Consider the following 26621-nt stretch of genomic DNA (forward strand, 5'->3'; position numbering starts at 1 on the left):
ATGGCCGGCGATGGAGGCGGCGACGGTGGAGAGCGCAATACGGACGCACTGGAGGGCGTGCGCGCCATCCTGTTTAAGCCGTCCGATTCCCTCGACGACTCGCTGTCCACGAGGATCGCCGGCGCCAACTTCAACGACGCCGGCCTCGGCCTAGCCGGGCTGCTCGCCTCGCTCGCCTCCACTGGATTCCAGGCGTCTCATCTCGGCGACGCCATAGACGTCGTCAACCAGATGGTACACACCACCCGCATTTTCACCACAGTTTGCCTTTTGAGCATGTGATCAGATCAGTAGTAGCCGGTATCTATTCTTCCTTTACTAACTCTCCTTACATTTTACTGGCGCTTTGTGCACTGAAGTTGGATTGGAGGTTGTCTCACGAGAAGCCAAGTGAGGGCTGTGATGAAGCTGAGCTTCACCCCAGACACAAAGAATCTGTCAAGTGCAAGATATTTCTTGGTTTCACTTCAAACCTCGTGTCTTCTGGCATACGGGATGTCATCCGGTTTCTAGTTCAGCATCACATGGTAAATACTCCAAGTTTGCACCACTTAGAGCATGTCTAACAGGTCCTGTATTCCTATGCCCCGTATAAAGCTCGCGTTTCGTCCCGTATCGAAAAATTGCTAACGGAAGAGCCATTTCGTCTAGCAGACCCCGTATTTCGCCCCTTATTTTCAAAAATTAAAACCCCGGGAAGTTCATCTTCATTGATCATACTACGGATCATACATACATTGCGATCATACCTACATCTATCCTACATCTATTCGTCAAGGATGACGAATGGGATGAACACGATGGAGGCCGCCTCCTCCTGCGCCTCCCGCGCTTGGAATTCCCGGACGGCGGCGATGGCCGCCGCCTCCTCCTCTGCCTCCGCCCGAGCCTTCTCGGCGGCATCCTTCTCGGATGCGGCCACCGCCTGCAGGAAGACCGCCTCCTCCTCTGCCGCCTCCGCTTCCTCCTCGCCGGCTCGCGGATCTCCTCCGCTTCCTCCGCCGCTGGTGCTGCCGATGCGAGCCGCCCATGCCGCCTTCGACGCGCGGTCACGCTCCCAGTCGGTGCGCCACTTCTCGAAGGCGACGCCGCTCATCGGCTTGAGCGGCGGGTCTTCTCGGTAACACCGCCCACCCGCGGCGAACTCCCGGAGCGAATCCGGCCCGTAAAGCGCGCCGGCGTACTGGAACGCCGCACGGCGACTCCCCTGGGCGGAGCGCTTGCACTGGCGCCGCCACGCCTCCTCCACGGTGTCCGGCGAGCGGGATCGCTTCGATCCGCTCGCCGGCGAGGCGGTGCTGCGGCCGCGCGCGTACATGCCGGAGCTGGGGTGGAATGCGGCGCGGGGGAGTGAGGAATTGCTCGACGGAGCTAACTACGGAGGCGGCGGCGCACGGCGGAGCTAGGGTTGCGAGTGAGGGGTTAACCCCTCACTCGCACCTGCGCCCAGTATAAGTAGGGGGCGACGGGGCCGATTTCCTGGGGCCCGTATTCCGCCGAAACGGGCCGGCCCGAATACGGGGCCTGCTAGACGGCCCATATCGCGCCTGCCCGTATCCCGCCGGAATTTTACGGAGTGGGCTGGTTATACGGGGCCTGTTAGACATGCTCTTATGTATGCAAACCTGAAAACATACGAAGTTCACATATATGTCCTGCTAATTTAAAATCTGTTAGTACAAGTACGACAAATCTATTAATATATTCTCTTTATCGAAAAAACAAGTACGACAAATCGCCTAGCTAGAGATGTTTGCTCCGGTTACTATCATATACATATACCTATAAGAATAACGGAACATAAAGTATAAGCATCCAAGTGTCAACCAACATAGCCATTGCTTACTCATGTACAAATCCGTTGATAGTTAATTTGAACAAAATCGTTTTCTTCAGGTGGATGTTATTGTTACGACTGCCGGTGGAATAGAGGAAGATCTCATAAAATGCCTTGCACCGACGTACCGAGGTGATTTTTCTCTACCCGGAACAATGCTGCGCTCAAAAGGACTGAACCGGATAGGAAATCTGTTGATGCCCAACGATAACTATTGCAAGTTTGAAAAATGGATCGTGCCACTCCTTGATCAGATGCACCTGGAACAATCTACCAAGGTATTAATTCCACTTGGCTGAGATTCGCATCAGCATGTTTGAATAATAAAAGTTTTTTTATATAATTAAAATGTTTATACTGTTTCATATAGATAGCATGAGCTGACGTTTTCCTTTTCACTTATTTCTCACTGATGTTCCTGTATAAACTGCGACAGTTTCATTAATAGAAATCGACGAGCGCAGATCTCCCATTATTTGGGTACCCTACTTTATGTGCTTGATTATGTGCACATGGAAGATTCTGATGCATAAATTAGAAACAAATTAGCTGAAACATGTTTCAATTAACTGAAATATTTGGAAACAATTAAGTCAAATATTTATCAATATTATGGAAAAGACTATTTTTTTGAAGCAAAACCGCCATTGCACAGAAGCAAATTTCCAGCTAAAATATTTTTAAGTATTATAAAATATACAATTTTGTTGGAAGAAATTCTCCAATCTATAGCTTCATTGTCGACAGTCTTTATGTTTTTGTAATCTTCATGAATATATCTTACTATCTGCAGAATGTTTGGACACCATCAAAGGTGATTGCTCGCCTCGGCAAAGAAATAAATGACGAAAGCTCCTACCTATACTGGGCACACAAGGTGACATGCTGAGTTTTGACTAAACATATATGTTCTTCCCAAAGTATCAAAAAGTCTACATGCGTGTCTATATAAATAGTTTGGTTAAGAAATGAGATAAAGTAGGTTTGATGGGGAAAATGAATGAATACGCATGTTTTTGTTTAGATTTTAGGCTGTGCAAGATTAAAAATTATACTGTGCTGACTTGTTAAAATTGACCAGAACAATATTCCTGTATACTGCCCAGCATTGGCTGATGGATCAATCGGAGATATGTTGTTTTGCCATGCAGTTCGCAATCCTGGTCTTATTATTGACATTGTGCAAGGTAAGTTCCACTGTACCTGCTCTTTTGCTTTCGTTGCATTTCAAATGCTTGAAAGTTTCCTGCAGATGTAAGGCTGATGAATGGTGAAGCAATTAATGCAACCCCAAGGAAGACAGGGGCTATAATTCTTGGTGGAGGCCTTCCAAAGCATCATATATGCAATGCCAATATGCTCCGCAATGGTGCAGATTATGCAGTCTACATCAACACAGCTCAAGAGTTTGATGGCAGTGACTCAGGAGCACATCCGGATGAAGCTGTTTCATGGGGAAAGATCAATGGTTCAGCCAAACCTGTAAAGGTATATGTATACACACCATCACTGGTTTCAGATGCCTTTTCAGTTTTGTGGTTTGCATACTGTTAGACTCTAGTTACTAAAAAGTTCCATGTGTTTATAGATCCTGAAACACATGCCAATTTTTATTGCAACTGGTTTGTAAAAAAAAATATGTATCCATGTCTTGACCTGGCGTCCAATTTCTAAGCCATCTTCATTTATGGTTTTTCTACGCACACGTTCTGCATTGCAGGATATTGTTGTGTATGGTCTTCGGGTCCGGTTTTCCTTATTGACTAGATCATTTCCCTTCTTCTTATAATGCAATGCGGGAGGTCCCCGCTCTCTCACGAGGTTCCGTAAAAAAAGAATATTGTTGTGTAATGATGTCAACATATCCTATTGGATTATTATTACAGCAATCTAACGTTTTAGCTTTTTGAAATGTAGGTCCATTGTGAAGCGGCGATTGCTTTCCCCTTACTCGTTGCCGCAACATTTGCACGTAGGTTTCATGGCGCAAATTGAATCATTTGAATTCCTGACGGCGAAAAAAGGACCTTGATTGAATTGTTATTTATGCATCTATGCTTTCAAACCACTCATCTGGTTCTTAGTGATTTCAACTTTCATTGTACCTGGAGGTTCCATTTGTATGCTCAAGTGAGACTATGTATGGACTATGGAGTGTCATGTTGCATTTGTGCCATTATACATTTTTCATCATCATCAACAACAATAACACTAAAGCCTTTTAACCAAGTAATATGGTAGGTTAGTGTTATCACCAGAATTTAACCAAGTCTGGAGATGGGCCGTGATTAAATGCGCTTAGAAGATATGCATGGAAAATATTCCCGAACCGGCCTTGTACAAGAAGTTTGGGCAAGATTGCCCGTGTATCTGTAAATTATAGTAGGTTACGTGTCGGTTAGAATTAAGTGATAGAGTTTAGCTCGTACACGGTTGAGTTTATTCCCAAGTTAGAAAGTCTACGGACTATAAATATGTATCTAGGGTTATTGAGAAAGGAGGACGATCACGTTCACAACAAATCAATCTAGACGCATCGCCACCCCTTGTTTCGAGGGTTTCTCCCGGGTAAGCAACATGCTGCCTAGATCGCATCTTGCGATCTAGGCAGTATCAGTTTATTCGTTGTTGGTGTTGCTCGTGCTGAAGCCTTTTTTATGGCGAGCAACACCCTTATCTTAGGTGTTTTGGGGTTGACGTCGATGTTTTCACGATGTACTTGTTTAGCTACGCTACCCCTTGATATCTAGCTGCCCTTACACCTATTTTAGGTGTAAAGGCAGCATCTTGCTTGTTCTTTATTTAGTAGATCTAATCCGTTATAGTTGCTCCTTGTTCTTCAAGGATTGGTTTGATATCCGTATGGTTAGGCCTTATAAACGGGTTGAACGATCCGGTAGTGCGTGAGGTGTGGTTTATTAAGCTCTAGAGGGATTGTTCCGGGGATCAACTTCACGTTGGTTTTTAGGCCTCTTTAGGGTTGGTTTTCCATCATCTTACGTATCTCGCTAGGCTCAATTACGCATAGGATGTTCCGATTATACGGTGAAAACCCTAGACTATCGTAGATTAGTTTAGCTTGATATTGATAAAGCATGATCCCCATGTCATTATAAATCTAACCTGAACCATGGGGCAATCGGCTCTTTGAGCCGATCCACAGAACAACTTAAGAGTCGATCGGGGCTCGTATTTAATGTTTACGTGTTTGCCATACAGGAAACTGGTCGAAGCAATCCATCACCTTCCTGACCAGGTATTGGTCAGGTGGCACGCCCCCGTAAGCACCAGGACGTGTGCCAGAAGGCATTGCGGGCCGTCGCCCGAGGGACCAGGGTCCACCGCAATCCTGGGAGCCTCCCGGCTCTACGGTGTTGCCCGTCGATACTCGCCGGTGGGTTTTTGACCGCAACACATTCTGGCACGCCCGGTGGGACATTCTGCAACAACAACAACATCGACATCTGCAGCAACCATGTCAAAAGCTGCGGATGAGATGGTTGGCGAACCAGTCACGTACGCAGATCTGCCCGAAGAGCAAAAGAAGAAGTATGATGAGATGAAAGCCATCTTGGAAGCCGATCTCATCGGCTCCTTCGTGAGGACCCGTTCACATGGCGTAAGGTGGAAGGGGTTCTCCCTCGAAGGTGTTCTTGACGGAGTGGACCTGTCTACCCCTTCGGAGGAACGTACCGAGCTCGCGCCGGAAATCAATTACATGGCGGCTCATTCTCTACACCGCTATTCCGAAAGCCTGGTGAATACTCTCGAGCGCATCGCGGTCCGTGTGGTGCGAGAAATCATGAAGCATCAGTACTCCCCGTCAGGACCTACCCTAGGGACTCACCAGGGAGAGATACCGCTCCAAATCAGACCGCCGCTACCATTCGCGCTTGCAGCACCAGAGCCGCCGGGTTCATCGGCGTACGTCGTCTACAAGGTTGGAGGCGATCCTACCGATTGTCAGTTCCTATATGAGCCGCCTAAGGAGATCCCACATGGATACATGTGCACGTACGTGCCGGACTGCAATGCCTTGGCACGAACGAACCAGATTGCACCAACAGGGATTTCTGGAGCAGACGCTGACAAACAAGCATGGCTAGCTAAATATGCTACTGGAACGAGTCATGAGGGCTCGGTCCCTACAGCTAATACCATGGAACAGATCATCACCATCTTGAGAGACCAGTTCGGCATCTTGCCGAAGAGGAAAACAATCGGCTATTCCAAGCCGTACCCCGACGAGTACGATCTGATCCCGCTGCCACCCAAATATCGGCTCCCTGAATTCTCAAAATTCAATGGAGCAGAAGGATCTAGCTCAATAGAGCACGTAAGCCGATATTTGGCACAACTGGGCTTGATTTCAGTATCAGACCCGTTACGTGTGAGGTTTTTCGCACAATCTCTTACGGGATCAGCCTTCGGGTGGCACACCTCGTTGCCACCAAACTCAGTCCGCACATGGAAGCAGCTAGAGGAGCAGTTTCATGTGCAATATCACTCAGATGCTACCGAAGCTGGCATTGCCGATCTAGCACAGGTGCGGCAGAAGCGAGGAGAAACGAGTGTCCGAATACATCCAACGTTTCGAGATCTGTCGGGAACCGATGTTATTCGGTTCGTTTATCTGAGAAGGAAGCAATCGAGCTGGCAGTACTGGGCCTCGCAACGCCGATCAAGGATCTGACTTCCCAAGCAGAGTACAGTTCATTGTCGCACATGGTGCAAAAACTCACATCGTATGAGCAGCGGCACCCTGAATTGTACCAAGACAAGTTCAAGCATCCGGTAGGCCTGGTTGAGATGGAAGAAACTGAAGATCCTGCACCAGACCTAGAGGTGGCTGTAGCTGAATGGGCTCGGGGGGCAAACCCCGTGTCCTGCAAATGGGTAAAACCACAAGGGCCTGCAAGAGGGTTTGACTTCGATTTGAGCAAGGCTGAGCAGATTTTCGATCTTTTGCTTAAGGAAAAACAGCTGAAGTTGCCCGAAGGCCATAAAATCCCTACAGCACAAGAAATGAACGGGATGCCGTACTGCAAATGGCATCACTCGTTCACCCATACCACCAATGACTGCAAGGTGTTTCGTCAGCAGATCCAAATGGCGATAGAACAAGGCCGATTGCTCTTTGGGCAGTTTGCCATGAAAGTGGACACACATCCGTTCCCTGGCGTCAACATGGTGGAACCTAACCACTCCGCGAGGCGGCGACTGGATTTCTCGTTCGATGTTAACATGGCAGGGCCTGTGCGCCACCATGGCAAGGATAAAGAGGAAAGCAGTCACTCCCGCAACAAGGAAAAGGAGGAGGCCGATCCACGCGACCGGCCCCGATATGATGACAAGCGGTACCTCACCAAGGAACAAGTGAGAAGCGTGCGATACCAAAAACCACTTTCCACGCACCTCCTCAACAAATATGAATATCGGTATGACCGACGCTCGGCGAGTACTGACGAAACGACGAGAGATACAATCGGTCCGATGAAGATAAAGGAAGGTACCGTCGGCACGACAGAGACGACGAAGGACGTGAGCACCGCGCTAAGGAGAGTTCAAGGGAGCAGGAAGACATGGACAGACACTGGGACTGTCCCTTCTTTAAACACTGCTGGGATTCAGGGATGAGCCGATTGCCTACAATCGACAACTGCCCGGAGTGTAGACACCGCAAGAAGGATGCAGGGGAAGTTTCAGTTTTCAAGCGTCTAGGACCTCTCCCGCCACAGAACAAACGTGCTGAGTCCTCTCAAGATGAAGACTTTGAGGAGTCAGAAGATGAAGAAGAGGATAGGTACCACCGGCCAAGGTGGTGCCCCGATGGACTCGGCCACTCCCAAAAGCGTAGGGTTCAGCGGCTACGTAGCTTGGAGCAAGCCGAAGCACGATACTTGCACACGTTAAGGAAAGCGCGGCCCGATCTGGCCGTGAAAATTCAGCAGACTTTGGACGAAGAGACTCGTCCACCAAAGAAAGTTTGGCGTCCCAAGCAAGAAAAAGCCGATGTGGGTACATCGGCTGGCACAAACATGGTGTTCTTCCTTCCATCAGAGTTTCGTGCCCCAGGAACTGAGGAAGTGCCGATAGCACAGTTTGACTGCGGTCCACAACCCGTCATCTTTGAAAAACCACGGGAGAAGGGCTACAAACACATGAAGGCCCTGTACCTAAAGGGTTATATCAATGGGCAGCCCGTCGGCAGGATGTTGGTTGACACGGGAGCAGCGGTCAACATAATGCCATATTCCATGCTACGGCGTTTGGGACGCTCCAGGTGCCGATCCGATCAAGACCAACGTCACACTCAACGACTTCAACGGCCAAGCATCGGGGACGCAAGGTGTCCCGAACGTGGATCTAACCATAGGCCGAAAGACGATCCCAACGACATTCTTCATCGTCGACAAGCAAGAGCACCTACGCGCGTTCGCTAGGAAGGGATTGGATTCACGCCAACTGCTGCATTCCATCTACAATGCACCAATGCCTGATACAGTGGGATGGAGACGACGTAGAAGTCGTACATGCAGATGACTCGATCGACGTCTCGATAGCCGGCATGAACATTTGGGACTCGGAAGACCAAGAGCCGCTCTCTGGAATCAGTTTGGACGGCTGTGATCGCATCGAGGTGACAAAAAACGGGGTGAGGCTGGTCTTATCCACCGGCCTGATAGAGTAGCAAGAGCAACATCCATCGACATACGTGGCAAGGCCGATCCCTGCGGTCGGCCCCAAAAAATAAAAAGCAAGGATCTCACTTCAAACATGTCACGTAGTCGTGGTAGGGAGACTCCCTCTTGTAAGGGAGCACATACAAGTTGCAAACCTTCATTGAGCAATTCAATCAACATGGAGGCCGATTCCAGCAATCGGCCAAAATTATCCTCGCCATACGTTCTGCCTGTGTTCAACGTCGATCTAACAGGCGACGGAAAGCTAGGGTATGGGTTTGCGTCAGCTGATGAGCTAGAAGAGATTGACATTGGTCCTGGGGATAAGCCACGACCAACATTTATCAGCAAAAAGTTAGATCCGCATCCGAGGGGCCCGATGATAGCTTTGTTAAAAGAGTACCCGGATTGTTTTGCTCGGGATTATACGGAGATGCCCGGGCTAGACAGAGCATCATTGAGCATCGGCTACCTCTTAAGAAAGGATTTCGGCCGTTCCGAAGCAACGAGCACGGCAGATGAAGGCCGAAATTCTAGAAGAAGTCAAGAAGGAGATTGAGAAGATGTTGAGCGCCGGGTTCATCAGGCCATGCGGGTATGCTTGAGTGGATATCTAGTATCGTACTCGTGGAGAAGAAGGACGGCCGATGGCGCGTCGCCATAGATTTTCGCGACCTCAACAGAGCCACTCCGAAGGATGAGTACCCTATGCCTGTAGGCTGAGACGTTGATCAATGCAGCGGCTGGTCATAAGGTTTTAAGCTTCATGGATGGTAATGCCGGTTACAACCAGATTTTCATGGCTCCGGAAGATATACACAAGACTTCCTTCAGAGTACCGGGTTCGGTGGGCTTGTTCGAGTATGTGGTCATGACATTTGGGCTGAAGAATGCCGGTGCAACGTACCAACGAGCCATGAATTACATCTTTCATGATCTGATCGGCAAGTTGGTAGAGATCTACATTGATGACGTGGTGGTCAAGTCTGTCTCAGTGGAAGGACACCTGGAGGATTTGCGACGCATCTTGGACCGAACTAGAAAGTTCGGACTTAGAATGAATCCAAAGAAGTGTGCTTTTGGTGTGACGACCGGTCAATTCCTGGGCTTCCTAGTTCATGAACGTGGAATTGAGATCGGCCTGAAAAGTCAAGAGGCAGTGCGAACAATGAAGCCACCTACCACCAAGAAGGAACTCCAAAGTCTCATCGGCAAAATTCATCTCTAATATGTCAGGACGAATTGAGCCGTTCATGGGATTGGTAAAAATCAAACCTGATGAGGAGTTTCACTGGGGGGCAGAGCAACAGCGAGCGTTTGATGAGATTAAAGAATATCTAACGAAACCGCCCGTGTTGGTTCCGCCCTGACAAGACAGAGCCATTCTATATTTACTCGTCGATGAGCCGATACTTCTATCGCCTTAGTGGTAGTGCAAATCTATGATGGCATGGAAAGGGTTGCTTTCTACCTCAGCAGAAGGATGTTGGATGCGAGAGACGAGGTACCCGGAGATCGAGAAGTTGTGCCTCTGCCTATTTTTTACCTGCACCAAGCTTCGTCACATCTTTCTGACGGCAGAAATCGTCATCATTTGCAAATCAGACGTCATCAAGCACATGCTGTCGGCTCCTGTTTTGAAAGGCCGACTCGGTAAATGGATGTTTGCGTTATCGGAATTGGATCTCCGGTATCAACCTGCGAAAGCAGTCAAAGGACAGGCCTTGGCCGATCCGATCGCCGAGCGAATCAACACTAATATAGCAAGCACTTGTCTATACGTGCATGGGCCATGTTCTTCGATGGGTCGGTTTGCGATGATGGTTGCGGCATCGGCATCCTACTCGTGTCGCCCGGGGGCAACCTACACCTTCTCCATCGAGGCTATCTACCCCTTGCACCAACAATGTTGCCGAGTATGAAGCGAGTATGTAAGGAGATGGAGTTGCTAATTGAAGCCGGGGCAGAAGCAATGGAACTTTTTGGAGACTCAAAGTTGGTGATCTCCCAGCTCACGGACGAATACAAGTGTGAGAGCGAATCGCTCTTCCCGTTATGGATGCATTGCCGTGAGCTGGTGACGCAGTTTAGGTACATAAACTTCAACTGGGTCCCGAGGTCGCGGAATACGGAGGCAAACGATCTCGCACGAGATGGCGTCATGCTATAAGGATACGAGTGGAAGGAGCCGATGTCCGGATACATTTCATGGAGCCGGATGATTGGAGAGCCGATATCTTCAATTACTTGAAAGATCCGGCTCGGGGGGCACCTAAACGGATAAGGTACAAGGCCATGAAGTATGTCCTTATTGGAGATGACATGTTCTATAGGACCTTGGAAGGGTTACTTCTCAAATATTTGGGAACAGCCGAGGCAAATCGGCTCTTACACGAGGTACATGAAGGCGCCTGTGGAACTCATCAATCGGCTCATAAGATGAAGTGGTTGATCAGGCGATCGGGTTTTATTGGCCCACCATGCTTGAGGACTGTTTCAATTACTATAAAGGGTGTCAAGCCTGTCAGAAGTTTGGGAGCATTCAGATGGTACCCGCATCAGCAATGAACCCCATCATCAAGCCTTGGCCATTTCGATGATGGGGCATGGACATGATCGGCAAAATCCATCCTGCATCGAGCAAAGGCCACGAGTGGATCTTGGCCATTACATATTATTTCACTAAATGGGTGGAGGCCGTCCCTATGAAGTTTGTGGCATCGAAGGACGTTATCAGTTTCGTGAAAGAGCATGTCATTCACAGATTTGGGATTCCCCAGACCATCACGACCGATGGAGGTTCGGTTTTCGTTTCTCGCGAGTTCAGAGATTTCTGCGAGGGCATGGGAATTAAGTTGATCCGATCATCTCCATACTATGCTCAGGCAAATGGGCAGGCTGAAGCGTCCAACAAAAGCCTTATCAAGCTGATTAAGAGAAAAATCGACGAGTACCCTAGGCGTTGGCACGAGGTTTTGTCGGAGGCTTTATGGGCTTATCGCATGTCATGTCATGGGGCGGTAAAAACCTCGCCGTACCATCTGGTCTATGGACAAGAAGCCGTGTTACCCTGGGAGATCACGGCTGGGTCGAGACGTGTCACGTTTCAGAATGACTTAACAACTGAAGAGTATGCAGCCCTGATGAGTGATAGCGTTGAGGATCTGACGGAACTTAGACTTTGGTCACTTGAGAAAATTAAGGAGAACAAGGCCAAGGTAGCTCGTGCATATAATAAGAAGGTGAAGCCAAATGAGTTCCATGTTGGTGATCTGGTATGGGAAGCCGTGTTGCCGTTGGGGACTAAGGACAAGGCGTATGGTAAATGGTCTCCAAATTGGCACGGGCCGTACAGGGTTGACCAAGTTCTAAAGGGCAATGCATACATGCTCGAGCAGTTGGATGGTGTGAAGTTCCCAGTGGCCGTCAATGGCCAGCATCTCAAGAAATATTTCCCAAGTATGTGGGATGATGGGCAGTGAAATACGGGGGCCGATTTTAAATCGGCCGATAAAAAAATTTCATCAACTTGAGCAGTGGAATATGGGGGCCGATGTATGAAATCGGCCGATAAAAAAAATCTAAACAAAAGCATAGCCGTTGCACTGACCATCGACTTTAGAGCTGAAAAGCCGATGCGGAGCCATCGACTATAGAGGGACAACTGTTATTTCAGGTCACCATTCAATTTTACGGCCGATGTATGAAATCGATTGTGGGACTGGCCTTGCTGGCGTTTTGGGCAAAGACCGATGTATTGCCATCGGCTACTCGAGCAATGATTTATTTTGATAATCGGAAGAATTAAGCATGGAATCCTTCTTCATTAATTTAAAAAGGGGGATTTTTTACAAGGAGGAGCCGATTGCTCAGGAACGGAGGAACAAAAGGAGGACAGATTGCTACTACTAGTCCTATGCTAGTGGTCCCTACTCTAAGGACCGTCGCTGTCCTCGTCGTCGCCGTTGTAGCCGCCGCCGGTGCTGCTGCTGGCGAGCTCCTCGTCGCTACTGTCGTAGCCCTCAATAGGGGCTTCTTCTTCCTCATCATCGTCGTCTTCGTCGTCATCTGACCAGGCCCAGCCGCGGAAGCGCTTCGCCGGTGGCTCGTCGGAGGAGGTGTCGTCCTCCTCTTCCTCCTCGTCGGAGGAGGCGTCGTCCTCCTCGTCCTCCTCTTCTTCCTCTTCGTCGGAGGGGGTGAAGTTACCCCAGGAGAGGAGGTCATCCTCACTCTCCGCCTCCGAGTTCCCCGTCGATGAGGAACCGGAGGTCGTCTTCCCCATCGGTCGGGGGTAAATCACCATCCGACCCTACGAGGGCCTCGGGTGGGCCATTCGGCACGAAGTCGAAGTCCCACTCCGGCTCATCCCATTGGTTGTGCTCTGGCATCGGCTCACTTGAGGAAGAAGATTGGAAGGAGAGAGCCGATGCAGCAGAGGAGGAGGATGAGTCCATGGCGGAGGAGGGCTTTTCGGTGGCTAGTACTGAGCAAGGGGATGAAGAAGCGAGTTGCTTGATGCGGTTAAATAAAAGGGGATATAGTGGAGATTTAGTGCTGTGGCGGTTTCCGAGGACATGGTGCCGAATCTGTCAAATCCTGCAGAGAAGCTGAGAAGGCAAGGCATCATGATGAAAGATTCTGCGACGGTTCTGCTCTGCCACGACGTGACCCTACGAAGCAGAAAAAAACATAGTGGTTTTGAAATTATCATTGCCAAAACCAGGGGGGCATGTGTTATCACCAGAATTTAACCAAGTCTGGAGATGGGCCGTGATTAAATGGGCTTAGAAGATATGCATGGAAAATATTGCCGAACCGGCCTTGTACAAGAAGTTTGGGCAAGATTGCCCGTGTATCTGTAAATTATAGTAGGTTACGTGTCGGTTAGAATTAAGAGATAGAGTTTAGCTCGTACACGGTTGTGTTTATTCCCAAGTTAGAAAGTCTACGGACTATAAATATGTATCTAGGGTTATTGAGAAAGGAGGACGATCACGTTCACAACAAATCAATCTAGGCGCATCGCCACCCCTTGTTTCGAGGGTTTCTCCCGGGTAAGCAACATGCTGCCTAGATCGCATCTTGCGATCTAGGCAGTATCAGTTTATTCGTTGTTGGTGTTTCTCGTGCTGAAGCCTTTTTGATGGCGAGCAACACTCTTATCTTAGGTGTTTTGGGGTTGACGTCGATGTTTTCACGATGTACTTGTTTAGCTACGCTACCCCTTGATATCTAGCTGCCCTTACACCTATTTTAGATGTAAGGGCAGCATCTTGCTTGTTCTTTATTTAGTAGATCTAATCCGTTATAGTTGCTCCTTGTTCTTCAAGGATTGGTTTGATATCCGTATGGTTAGGCCTTATAAACGGGTTGAACGATCCGGTAGTGCGTGGGGTGTGGTTTATTAAGCTCTAGAGGGATTGTTCCGGGGATCAACTTCACGTTGGTTTTTAGGCCTCTTTAGGGCTGGTTTTCCATCATCTTACGTATCTGCTAGGCTCAATTACGCATAGGATGTTCCGATTATACGGTGAAAACCCTAGACTATCGTAGATTAGTTTAGCTTGATATTGATAAAGCATGATCCCCATGTCATTATAAATCTAACCTGAACCATGGGGCAATCGGCTCTTTGAGCCGATCCACAGAACAACTTAAGAGCCGATCGGGGCTCGTATTTAATGTTTACGTGTTTGCCATGCAGGAAACTAGTCGAAGCAATCCATCACCTTCCTGATCAGGTATAGGTCAGGTGGCACGCCCCCGTAAGCACCAGGACGTGTGCCAGAAGGCATTGCGGGCCTTCGCCCGAGGGACCAGGGTCCACCGCAATCCTGGGAGCCTCCCGGCTCTACGGTGTTGCCCGTCGATACTCGCCGGTGGGTTTTTGACCGCAACAGTTAGATATGAAACCCAACAGAAAAAGGGAGCAAAACAAGGAGAAAAGAAGAAGAAAAAAAAAAGAAATTAAGGTTCCGGCACATGGATCGCTGATCTTCATCTGCCTTGAGAAATTTTAACTTTATTATATAAGCATATATGGCGAGGATCAAAAATAACATTGAATTGAATTTTCAGTTTCTCTTTTAATAATAGGAAAACTTGTGATCTGCGGACACTGAGCCGGATCCTCATGTCCGCGCAAGCCTCAAAACACCGTGCATTTGTGCTTGTTCTCCAGTTTCTGTACAAATGGTTTTTTCTTGTATGGAGAAGTTATCGCACACCATTGAGTCGGCAATATGAAGATGTTTGGATAGATCATTTCTCAAAAATCCTTAACTATACAACAGAGTGCCGGCATACATAATAAGGGTCCCTTTGACTGAAATGATTTGCATAGAACAATTGGAGGATTCAAATCCGTAGGGCATTTTTTTTCCACGTTGGTTGTTTTGATTTTTGTGATTAAATCCCATAGAATTTTTTCCTAGTCATTTGCGCTAAATTTAAGAAAAACTAACATCCACTTAAATCTCTTTCTCAGAGTCCTTTGATTTTCCTACAATGACATTACATAAATTTTGATGCATATGAAATCCTGTAAAATTAGAATGAACATGACGACATGGCAATACTACGTTTTCCTAAGTCTGTATTTCTTCTATCTGCGTGGGTGGAACTGCTGCGGCATCGGTGTATTTGAGGCGGAGGAGAAAATATCTGGGCATCGAAGACGGTGGGGAGAAATAGGCCACGAGCCACAGAACGTGCTGGGCTCTCCATGTCGTTTCCTTGCACCACGATGTGCAACGACAACCCTAACTCCTTCCTCCCCCGACACGCGCATAGGTCCCGAGGAACCCTAGCGCTACCGCCACCATCTCCACCCCGCCGGCCGATGGCACCCCCAACTCCACTCCGCTGTTATCCTCCTCCTCCTCATGTCGCCCCTCGAAGTTGTCCCTTTCTCTCTCCCCCCTCCCCCCCGAGCTCGTGCACGCCAGCACAAGGTCCGACCGCTGTGTTCTTGACCTCCCCCTACCCCAATCTCCTCAAGCAGCAGTTTCCCGCTAAAAAAAAGGTTTGTTACTCGTACTACCTTTGTTTGGGATTATAAGGCCCACATGCATATATAGATCATCAATTTGACCAACATAACATGAGTTTTACAAAACAACAATCATATCATTAGACAGTAGAACATCTAAACTTTATAACAATATACACTATATTTTAAAATATATTCTTTCTATTATGTTCCCTAAATTTACAACTTGGGGACATATGCCAGCCTCATAATTCTGAACGGAGGGAGTAATTGATTAGATTAGTTGGGCCGTCAGCAGCTCAAAATGTTTAGCCCGAAAAAGCCCAAGAGAATATCCACCTCAGCAAAGTAATAATAAAGGAGAAAGAGAACCGACCGGGGGGACAGCCGCCGCGCGGAACCTGATTCGGGAAAGCCAAGCTTGTTTCACTGCGCGGCGGCGGCGGCTCGGGCTCCGGGGATTCGCCGGAGATGGCCGGCGAGGGAAGCAGCGGCGGAGGGCGAAGCACGGACCCGCTGGAGGGCGTGCGAGCCATCGTGCTGAAGCCGTCTGAGTCCCTGGACGAGTCGCGGTTCACGATGATCGCCGGCGCCGGCCTCGGCCTTGACGGGCTGCTCGGGTCGCTCGCCTCCACGGGGTCCGTGGCGTCCTACCTTGGCGACGCCACCGACGTCGTCAATCAGATGGTACGTGCGGTGCGCCACCCGCGAACCTCAGTCGCGATAGATATCCGTTTGAGCGTGGGATTAGTCGTAGTTTGTAAGTGGACATTTAGCTTGCAAGCCGAGGTGAAGTAGATAATTTCATCCGGTATATTTCTTCTGCGCGTGGGTAGTTGGATTAGTTGCGAGATGAAGCTGATGACACTACGGGTGTGTTTGGTAGCCTGTGCCATCTCAGAATAACTATCTCACCTCACACATGGTGACCTCATACATGCCCAACTGAGATTTGCTCTTTGTTTGGTAGCCTGTATCAGTTGAGAGATGGTGAGTTCAGATATTGTTTGGCATAGGTTGTATTGGTTGAGACGTGATGGGTCAATTTTTTTACACAAAGGTCCTTCAGCAGGAAAACGAAAAGCAATCGGGTCCTTTGTTCTTCCTAGAGGTGCGTCCTGCCCGATACGGGTCGACATGGCGGCGCGTTCTGGCCGAGCGCGGCGTCCCGACGGCGCGTTCTGGCCGGCGTACTGGCGGCGCATCGAGGCGGCGTCCTGGCGGCGCGTCCTGGTGGCGCTCGAGGCGGCGTCCTGGCGGTTGGCGGCGTATGCGGCGGTTGGCGGCGTACTGGCGGTTGGCGGCCAGTCGAGGCGGCGTACTGGCGGCCCTTGGTCCTGCTCCTGCTGGCCCGACGGGAGAGGAGGAAGGGAGGAAGGCGGCGGCGTGGTTCCGTGCTCCTGCTCGGCCGACGGGAGAGGAGGAGGCTGGGGCGTGGGAGGAAGATGGCCTGCGGGAGAGGAGGATGAGGGAAAATGAGTGAAAGAGAGAGGTGGGGGTGAGGGTCGGGGGTCCGCCGGGAGAGTGCTACAGTATTTTGCGGGATGTAGTCAGCCTGGTCGAGTTGCGAAGCTCGATTCGAGCTTCACAACCCAGCCTAGCTGAGAGGCTGTTTTCGCACGAGTTCGGCAGTGTTGAGATGGACCGACCCAGGCTAACAAACAACAAATAGTTGGCTGGGCTAGGTTGAGATGAGAATATCTGAGTTCGTCCGGGCTACCAAACACACCCTACGGGAACCAGTCAAGGTGCCGACGGCCAGATCCTGTGCCGACGGCAAAATATCGGGACCGTCGGCATAGGACTCGTTCTGGCCAGACCAGCCGGTCAGCCATCGTATCGTGTTTTCCCCCAAAATGTTGAACTTCGAACCCTGTGTCTTCTGGCATACGCAATGTAGTCAAGATGGGATCGGTCCGGGTCAACCCGTCGGGCCACTGGCCCGACCCAAAATTTCGAGGCCGTTGGGTCGGCTGGGTCGGCCTCGTTTAGAAATCGGTCCAACAGGGCCGGCACCTGTTGACCCGTTGGTTCCCTGTGGTCGACCCAATCTTGGACGCCCTAGTCGCCGCCCCGAGGCCCCGACCCCTCTCTACGGCGGCGCCATCCCGTCGGGCCACGGTTCCATCTCTGCTGCGGCGGCGCTGTCCCCGGCTCCTCCCTCTTGGCTCCTCCTCACCGTCCAGGACGTCCAGCTCGCCATCGTCCTCACCGTCCCTCTCGCCTTCCATCTCATCGCCGTCGTCGTCTCTCTCGACCCTCCAACTCATCGTCCTTCTCACCGGCCCTCTCACCCGTCCAGCTCCTTCTCCGTCTTGTGCTGCTCTGGTGACCTTCCCCTTCCACTAGCCGCTGCTGCGCTGCAAAGCACAGGTGAGAATTTCCCCCACATGCCCCGTCTCTTGGTTGTGGCTGATGTGCTTCTTGATTCAGCTTAGTAGATCATGGTTGGCCTGAAATTGTTCAGTTGTATTTTCTTTTTTTAGTATGAATATGACATAGAAGTTGTTCTCTAGTAGCATTGTAAACTGCAGTGTACTAGCTTCCAATGAGTTAATCATGCCTCCTCTCGGTTAAGATGGCAAAGCTCATGTAGATTTGCTGGGCATGTATTTATACTGACGATACTTATATGTGTAATTTTTACTGGACTCTTCCAACTTGTCCTGCAATTAGTCACAGGTCCTGCAAATAACCATTATAATTGTTACCGTCTAGTACTATTTGTCTAAATGCATGAACACCTGAAAGTGCAAAGCAGATTTGTCTAAGTACATGTACCGTATACTGATGTTACCTCCTACATACTTGCTCTGTAATGTTCCTATATTTCCCTCTGATCAGAAACATGGAATTGGAAGAAGGGAATCCTGAAGCTCAACAAAGTGGTACCTCAATATTGATATCTGGTGCAACAAGGACTGGGCCTGTGCTGTCTCCTTCTTTGATAAACCGCTCTAGAGCTTATGTTGGTGAGCGTTTTGTCAATCTTTCTTTTATACGGATGCAACTTAAGAGTTGATTAGTTCTTATGTAACTGCAATGTTAACTCTTTAATCTTTTTTTAGCGGCTTGGTCTGCACGTGATACTCAAATGGATGATTTGGAAGAAGATGATGCCGACGAACAAGATGTCGACTATGAAGAAGAGGAAGAAGAAGAGGGTGATGATGATGATGAAGACGAAGCAGAGGAAGATTTTGCTGATGAAGAGGAAGGAGATGAGGATGTTGACATGGGAACATTTTCTGAACAGGGAAGAAAATTTTTGTCCAAAGTCTGGAGAGAATATGAGCCTAAGCGTGTTGATGGGATAGTGATAGCTGCTGAGTGCAAACATTGTGCAAGGAATATTTGTGCTGAGCGTAAACATGGAACAAGTTCACTGCGCAAACATTTGAAGAGGTGCAAGGAAAGAAAGAAGGTTCTTCGAGTTTCTGGCCAGTTGAGTGCTTCCATCATGAGCCCTGATGGAGTTTCAATAGGGCATTGGACATTTGATCAGGCATTGGCACGTAGAGAGCTCATGAGGATGATAGTGTTGCATGAATTGGCATTCTCACTGGTGGAGTATTCTATGAAGCCACGAATGTGGTATCAGGCACAAAGTACCCTACTGCTAACTTGTATTTCCATGAAATTTGGAAAGTGAAGCACACATTGGAGCACCAACATTATGAAGAGAACAGTAAGTTTGGTGATGTGGTCATGTACATGAAGAGAAAGCTAAAGAGGTACTGGAAGCTGTCATGGTTAAACCTTTGCATTCCTGTGATTTTGGATCCACAGTTCAAGCTGAGATACATTAAATATCGATTTCGCTCGGAATTTGGTGATGAAGCTGAAGCAATGATTGCTAAAGTAGAAAATTTGTTTCAAGAGATGTTCAAGGAATACCTTCAATTGAATGGTTCTAATTCAAACCCCATGACTCAAGGAGGTGATGATGAAGTAGTTGTAAGTGATGACCCCATGGCTGACTGGGACAACCATATCATCGAAAGTGCTCAATCAACAAATGTGGATTCTTCAGAACTTGATTCATACTTGTCAAAGGTTCCCATCCGTCGAACCGATCATTTCGATATCCTTTCTTGGTGGAAGACAAATTCAGCTGAATACCCAACGTTGAGTCGTATGGCAGCAGATATCTTGGCGGCCCCTGCCTCTACGGTGGCATCTGAGTCGGCTTTTAGCACAGGAAAAAGAGTACTACCAGATTTTCGAAGTCGAATGACTCCTAAAACAGCTGAAGCGCTTGTTTGCCTACAAGACTGGGATAAGAGCCACAGGTAAAGCTATAAGACAGAAGCTCTTTTTTGTTCTAATTAATGATTAAAGTTTACAAAATCATCAAATGACCATTTTTTCTGCAGCTAATACTGAGCGTAGCATGGCTTCAGTTCATGACATAATAACGGAGTTGGAAGGTATTTGACATGTCCCTGTATTGGTTTTCTCTTCACTGCTGCAACATACTTTATCTCTGTACTTGACTGTTTTTTGATAATTGCAGATGATGATGACAGTAATCTTCAAGTCTTTCCGCAAACCCGTGGGAACAATGGGCAGTAGCTTCTCCAAGACAATCTAGAATGTAAGAAATTCAAGTTGCCTAATTTTTGATCCATTCTTAAAATCAGTTGCACGACCCAACCAGTCTATTTTCTATTTTCTGTTTGAACCTGACATCACAGATTCATATTTCTTGATTTCTCTCTGAACTCTGAAGTTTACTTCGACGACTGAGGTAGATAGATTGATTTTAATTTAGTAATTCATGTAATTCGACCAAAGTTTAGGTAGATAGATTTTATTTGCTAGTATATCTATTTTGTTGTCTCATCTCTCTCTCTCTCTGAACTCTGAAGTTTACTTTGATGACTGAGGTAATATATATAGCTATGTTGTCGTACTTAATCGAATCTGAGCCTCAACTGGACATTACTTTGCGTTCCCTAGTTGGTTAATAGTTGATCTAAAACAAGTTGATCATCCTTTCCCTATCTGCTGATGACATATCTTGTACCAGGCATACTGAATGTCATGTCTTGCTTCTTATGTTATTAATTCCTTGTTTGGTAGTAAAAATATTCTTCTCGATGTTTACTGAAGTTTTCTTTACCATTTCCTGATGAGTACAGATGACAAGTATTGAAGCATGTGGGAGAGCGGATGGTAACCTTCACCTGATGATGAAGCATTCACATGAGGAACTGAGAGTTAACAATGAATAAATGTAGTCACAACTTAGACGGAAGAAATTTGTTGTGTTGTGTTGTGATGATGTGACTTTGCTATCAGGTTCTAGATTGATGCCGTGAGTTTGCTGTGTGCTATATATATCTTTCCTCCGTCCCCAGCATTTTGTCATATCCAGAATCAAAATCTGAAGAAGTAGATTTCATCATGTTAGTAACATGTAACCACTATTTTTTGGCTCGCTTGTAATTTATTTATATTATATTATCATCTCTGGTTAGCTAGCAGTTTGCTTCATAGTAATTTATTTGGACAATGTTATTTGTATAAATAAAAGCTTATGCATCGTATTTGTACATCAAGAAATACTGCACTGGATGTTCTCACTTCTCAGCAAGCTGTCCATCAGACTTTTCAGCAAAAAACATCAGCAAACGAGTGAAGCAGACAAGCAGGTGAGCGTTTACAATGACGGAACATCAGCGAATTGGCGCGCGTGGACTGGCCGTTTGGGTCGGCCTTGATGACCCAATGGGTCAATGGGGCCAGGACCTTTCTCTGAAATGGGCCGACCCACGGCTCCCCTTATTGGCCTTGGGGCCACGGGGCCAGGTCCGGGGCCAGGTCCGGGCCGACCCAATCCCATCTTGACAATGTAGTCCGGTTTTTAGTTCAACATCACATGGTAAATACTCCCAACTTTGTATCGTGTATATCTTTATAAGAATCTATCTAGTAGAAGTATGCCTAGTCGTATAGAGACATTATTTTCCAGTTCACTAACTTCACTGAGTACATAGCCATTGATACTAATTTCCTTACCCATTATTTTCCCACAAGAATGTGTTCTTGAGGTTGATGTCATTGGTGCGACTGCTGGGGGTATAGAGGAAGACCTCAGCCTCGCACCAACGAACTGAGGCAAATTTTCTTTACCTGGGGCACTGCTGCGTTCAAAAGGACTTAATCGGATAGGAAGTCGGTTGGTGCCCAATGATAACTATTGCAAGTTTGATAACTGGATCTGATAGGATCTGTTATCCTACTAGGCCGGTTACGTAGATTATAGGATTGCAAGTGTGCTGGACGAGGGAGAGGAAGACGGCGCCGGCGGCTGGCCGCCGTCGCGAGGTTGGAGGAAGGTGGCGCAGAGCGGCGGCTAGGGCAGGGAAGACCGACTCCTCAAGGAGTCGTCAATAACGATATGTACGATCTGTTTATTGCTTGCTTTCTCACGTACGTTTACAGCAGTATAAATAAGCTAATGAAAAGATAAATGGGCTAAGTCCCTAATTTAGGCCCACTAATGGGCTTCCTCCTGCTATAGGTCAAACCGGTCATAACATCTCTCCCCGCCTTCTCAAACAGCTCGTCCTCGAGCTGGATAGCTGGAAACTGCTGGCGGAACTCATCCCGGAACGGCGTCGGCCTTGGAGACGGACGAGTCAGCCAGCCCAGCTGCGACGACATCAGCCGCAACGTCGTCTACGGTCTCCAAGTAGAACATGCGTGGACAAACATGGCCCGGTACATAGAGCTCGTCGCAGTTGAAGCACAACCCTTTACGACGACGCTCGAGCTGTTCGGCCGTGGTCAGCCGACGGAAAGGCCGCGTCGCGGCTGGATCGGAGTGCCCCGCATGAGTCACGGGCTCACGGCTGTGAGCGCCTGGCCTGGTGGTGTCGGTGGAGGGCAGGTGACAAGGTATTAACTTGTCAATGCATACAAGTAGTAGACTAGGGTTTCGTTGGATGTAGAGGGCAAGTAGATCTCGAAGGTTTCAGCCGAAAAGTACTCGACAATGTAAGAACTAGGGTTTGTGAGACAATGATTCAATTTCTTTCTTTGTCCCTCGGCTCCCCCTTATATAGGAGGTGGAGCCGAGGGTTTCATAACATACAAGTTTACAGAGTCCGTAAAAACGCCTTAGCTGTGCCACGTTTCAGGGGTTTTTCTCGGGAACCCCTGTCTTCTTATCATTGATCATGTACGCTCCTCCTTCGATGACTTCCGTGACGATGTAAGGGCCAAGCCATGGCGATTCGAGTTTTTCGGTATGTTCTTGATTGAGTCGCAGAACCAGGTCTCCAACTTGAAAGGATCTTGGTCGCAAACGTCGACTGTGGTAGTTTTTCAGGTCCTGCTGATATTTAGTTACCCTTGACAATACTTTGTCTCGAGCTTCGTCGAGTGCGTCAACGTCGTCTTCCAATGCTCTCCTGGAAACTTCTTCATTGTACTCCGTGACTCTAGGAGAGTCGTGCTCTATTTGTACCAGCAGTACTGCCTCTGCTCCATGGACTAGGAAAAACGGAGTCTCCTGTGTCGCTGTATTTGGTGTTGTTCGGATGCTCCATAACACACTCGGCAGCTCCTCTGGCCAAGTATGTCGAGCTTTTTCCAGTGGTCCTAACAAACGCTTCTTGATGCCATTGCAGATGATACCATTGGCTTTCTCGACTTGGCCGTTGGTTTGAGGGTGTGCAACTGACGCAAAGTGCAATTTGATGCCTATCTCTGCGCAGTATGCCTTGAATTCCTTGGATGTGAAGTTACTGCCATTGTCCGTGACGATGCTATGAGGTACTCCAAACCGAAAAACCATGCTCTTCACGAACTTTATTGCTGACGCCGCATCTGGTGAATTTATCGGCTTCACTTCTATCCATTTGGTGAATTTGTCGACAGCGACGAGCATGTACTCGTATCCACCTGGCGAAGCTTTGTGCAATTTTCCTACCATATCAAGACCCCACTGAGCAAAGGGCCACGATAAAGGTATTGGCATCAATTCCGCTGCTGGAGAGTGAGGTTTTGCGGCAAATCTCTGACACGCATCACAAGTTCGCACTATCTCTTTTGCGTCCTCAATTGCTGTCAACTAGTAAAATCTGGCTCGAAAAACCTTGGCTGCAATAGCTCGACTGCTTGCGTGGTGACCACATATTCCTTCGTGTACATCCTTCAGGATTGTCCTTCCTTCTTCGGGTGTAACGCACCTTTGCAACACACCCGAGATACTTCGCTTGTACAATTCCCCTTTGACCACCGTGAAAGCTTTGGATCGTCTAATAACTCGCCTTGCTTCGACTGGATCGTCGGGTATTGTTTTCTTTAGGATGTATGATATGTACGCCTACATCCATGGAATTTGTACCATTAGTACTAGATCCTGTTCCTCTTCTTTGTCCAATGTTTCTTTCGCAGCCCCCGAGGGTTTCTCATCCTTCTCCTTCTTTGTTGATTTCTTCGGCCTCGTTGATCTCTCTGTTATCTCCTCCCAGAACACGCCCGGAGGAATCGCGAGACACTGCGACCCGATGTTTGCAAGAACATCGGCTTCGTCATTGCTGAGCCTGCTGATGTGGTTTACTTCGCATCCATCAAATAGTTTCTCGAGCTCGTTATATACCTCTTTGTATGCCACCATGCTATCATTGGTTCATGACTTGCTGAGCCACCAATTGTGAGTCGCAAAGATTTTTAGTCCAGTTGCGCCGCAAGCTTTCGCCATCTTCATCCCGTGTATAAGAGCTTCGTATTCTGCCTCATTGTTAGACGCGTTTGGGAACGTCATCCGTAAGACATATTTTAGTTTGTCACCTTCAGGTGATATGAGTATCACACCTGCTCCAGCTCCCTCTAATCGCTTATATAGGAGTCCGCGGATAACTCAAAGGATATGTCGCTGAAGATCTTGGCGAGTTTCTCGCTTGCCTTGGTGTCGATGAAGCGTGGCGATGAAGTCTCCTCGTCGCCTGACTCGATGGATGATGATGAGCTTGAAAATCGGGATCGACCGCCGATAATCCCGACGAGATCGGAACTTCGAGACGATACGTTCCTTCTTTCTCGACGCGGAAGTGGTACTTTCCGAACGTCATCTCCATGGGCTCCTCCAGATACGCATATGCATCCAAACGGGAGGGCGGGTGAGGAACAAAATCAACAAGACCAGTTTCGATCTGTTTACCTCTGTCCATGATGTTGCTTGCTATCGACGAAGTCGACGATCTTGAACGTGCCATCGAGATCAGCTCGTTGTCGCCTCTAAATCCCACAGACGGCGCCAATTGACAAGGTATTAACTTTTCAATGCCTACAAGTAGTAGACTAGGGTTTCGTTGGATGTAGAGGGCAAGTAGATCTCGAAGGTTTCAGCCGAAAAGTACTCGACAATGTAAGAATTAGGGTTTGTGAGACAATGATTCGATTTCTTTCTTTGTCCCTCGAATCCCCCTTATATAGGAGGTGGAGCCGAGGGTTTCATAACATACAAGTTTACAGAGTCCGGGAGGGTTTCTAACCCGTCCCGCAAGATTACGAATAATGCTTCCTATTACAATTCTAACTTTCCTTAACAGTATCTTGGGCTTCCGAATCTTCTTATTCTTCGGGTCGTGGGCCTTTAGTAAACCCTGGGTATCTTCTTCGGCAGGCCCATTGGGGCAGCCGGATGAACGTTGCTGGCCGGGAATTCCTGCTGCATTTCCCGCGCGCTGCTCGAAGGCGCGGGCGTAGTACATGGCCGACTGCAGGTCCTGGGGATCCCGCATCTCCACGTCGACGCGAATGTGGTCCGGCAGTCCGCCAATGAAGAGTTCGGCGCGCTGGCGAGCCGTCACGCCAGGCGCATGGCATGCCAACGTCTGGAAGCGATCGGCGAAGTCCTGGACCGAGGAGGTGAAGGGAAGGCGGCTGAGCTCGGCCAGCCGGCTCCCGCGTATCGGGGGCCCGAACCGGAGGAGGCAAAGGTCGCGGAAACGCTCCCACGGAGGCATCTCGCCCTCGTCCTGCTCGAGGGCGTAGTACCACGTCTGGGCGGCGCCGCAGAGGTGGTAGGAGGCAATCCACGTGCGGTCGGACGCCAGTGTCCGCTGCCCCCTGAAAAACTGGTCGCACTGGTTGAGCTAGTCCAGGGGATCGACGGTGCCGTCGTAGGTGGCGAACTCCAGCTTGGTGAAGCGGGGCGGATGCTGGCCGTGCGGGGCGACGGCGACGGCTCCCTCGTGACGACTCATCGCGGCGGGGGGCGAGTAGTTGGGCACCATGGGTCCGTCGGCTGGAGCACGGTCGGCTGGGCGGGCGCGGTCGTATATACTGGCGTGGTGAGCCAGGTCGGGAGTTGGGACGGCGAGGGCGGGAACCTGATCTGAGTGATCGAGACCCCCTGGTAGGAGGCGGCGGTCGACGGCGAGGGCGCGGGGGCCGCGGGCCGCGGCGGTGGTGGCGGCGCGGTGGCCGCCTGGCTCAGCGGGGGCGGCGCGTAGGGGCCCTGGAGGTACGTACATAGGTTCGCGACCGCCAGGGAGAGATCGCGGATAGCCGTCGACATCTCTGCCGGAGAGAGGACGGGGGACGGGTCGGTGACCGGCGCCGACTGACCAGCGGCGGGCGCGGCGGTGGTTCCCGGTGGCGCCGCCATGGAGATGGGCGGCGGCCCGGTGGTGGCGGCGATGGAGGGAGAGAGAGGGAGGGTGAGGGAGGGAGGGAGAGGGAGGGGGAGGGAGAGAGGGAGAGGGAGAGAGGGAGAGAGGGGGAGAGAGGGAGGGAGGGAGGGAGGGAGGGAGGGAGAGAGAGAGAGAGAGAGAGAGAGGGAGCGCGGGGGGGGGGAGGGGGAGCGGGAGAGGGAGCGGGGAGGGGGAGAGTGGGAGAGGGAGAGGAAGGGAGAGAGAGAGGGAGGGAGAGAGGGAGGGAGAGAGGGAGAGAGGGAGAGGGAGAGAGAGGGAGAGGGAGCGAGAGAGAGAGAGGGAGACGGAGAGGGGGGAGTGGGAGGGGAGGGAGAGAGAGGGAGAGGGAGAGAGAGAGAGAGAGGGGGGTACGCCGAGGATACAAAGTGCTGCTGGCTTGCTGGTTGCTGCCTCCCATCGGCTGCTTGCTGCAGTCGCAAATTTTGATGTTCTATGGA

General features: G+C 49.4%; 2 protein-coding genes and 1 long non-coding RNA gene across 3 annotated transcripts; all 3 read left to right on the plus strand.

The window, feature by feature from the left end:
- Positions 1–3832, plus strand: LOC124700511 (deoxyhypusine synthase-like). The gene is made up of 7 exons (XM_047232631.1): positions 1–234; positions 360–527; positions 1897–2115; positions 2631–2714; positions 2919–3024; positions 3090–3325; positions 3755–3832. Exons 1-7 carry the CDS (start codon positions 1–3, stop codon positions 3830–3832), a joined length of 1125 nt encoding a protein of 374 aa, XP_047088587.1.
- Positions 3833–17612: 13780 nt separating this feature from the next.
- On the plus strand, positions 17613–19695 carry LOC124697397. The gene is made up of 5 exons (XM_047229995.1): positions 17613–17884; positions 18356–18483; positions 18580–19119; positions 19161–19560; positions 19659–19695. Exons 2-5 carry the CDS (start codon positions 18360–18362, stop codon positions 19693–19695), a joined length of 1101 nt encoding a protein of 366 aa, XP_047085951.1. The 5' UTR covers positions 17613–17884; positions 18356–18359.
- A 90-nt stretch (positions 19696–19785) lies between these two features.
- LOC124704259 lies at positions 19786–20921 on the plus strand. Its single transcript, XR_007003517.1, has 4 exons — positions 19786–19803; positions 19888–19941; positions 20028–20108; positions 20656–20921. It is a non-coding gene; the product is annotated as an uncharacterized LOC124704259 (long non-coding RNA).
- The last annotated feature ends 5700 nt before the right edge of the window (positions 20922–26621 follow it).

This window comes from Lolium rigidum, chromosome 3, assembly GCF_022539505.1.
Source record: "Lolium rigidum isolate FL_2022 chromosome 3, APGP_CSIRO_Lrig_0.1, whole genome shotgun sequence".
NCBI lineage: Eukaryota > Viridiplantae > Streptophyta > Magnoliopsida > Poales > Poaceae > Lolium > Lolium rigidum.

Excerpts from the sequence above, each read along its gene's own strand:
- LOC124700511 (XM_047232631.1), top strand. The coding sequence starts at position 1 with ATGGCCGGCGATGGAGGCGGCGACGGTGGAGAGCGCAATACGGACGCA. Across the intron at positions 2,116-2,630 it reads ACCTGGAACAATCTACCAAG|AATGTTTGGACACCATCAAA; the intron begins GTATTAATTCCA and ends TACTATCTGCAG. Across the intron at positions 2,715-2,918 it reads ACCTATACTGGGCACACAAG|AACAATATTCCTGTATACTG; the intron begins GTGACATGCTGA and ends AAAATTGACCAG.
- LOC124697397 (XM_047229995.1), top strand. The coding sequence starts at position 18,360 with ATGGAATTGGAAGAAGGGAATCCTGAAGCTCAACAAAGTGGTACCTCA. Across the intron at positions 18,484-18,579 it reads CCGCTCTAGAGCTTATGTTG|CGGCTTGGTCTGCACGTGAT; the intron begins GTGAGCGTTTTG and ends ATCTTTTTTTAG. Across the intron at positions 19,120-19,160 it reads AATGTGGTATCAGGCACAAA|TGAAGCACACATTGGAGCAC; the intron begins GTACCCTACTGC and ends AAATTTGGAAAG.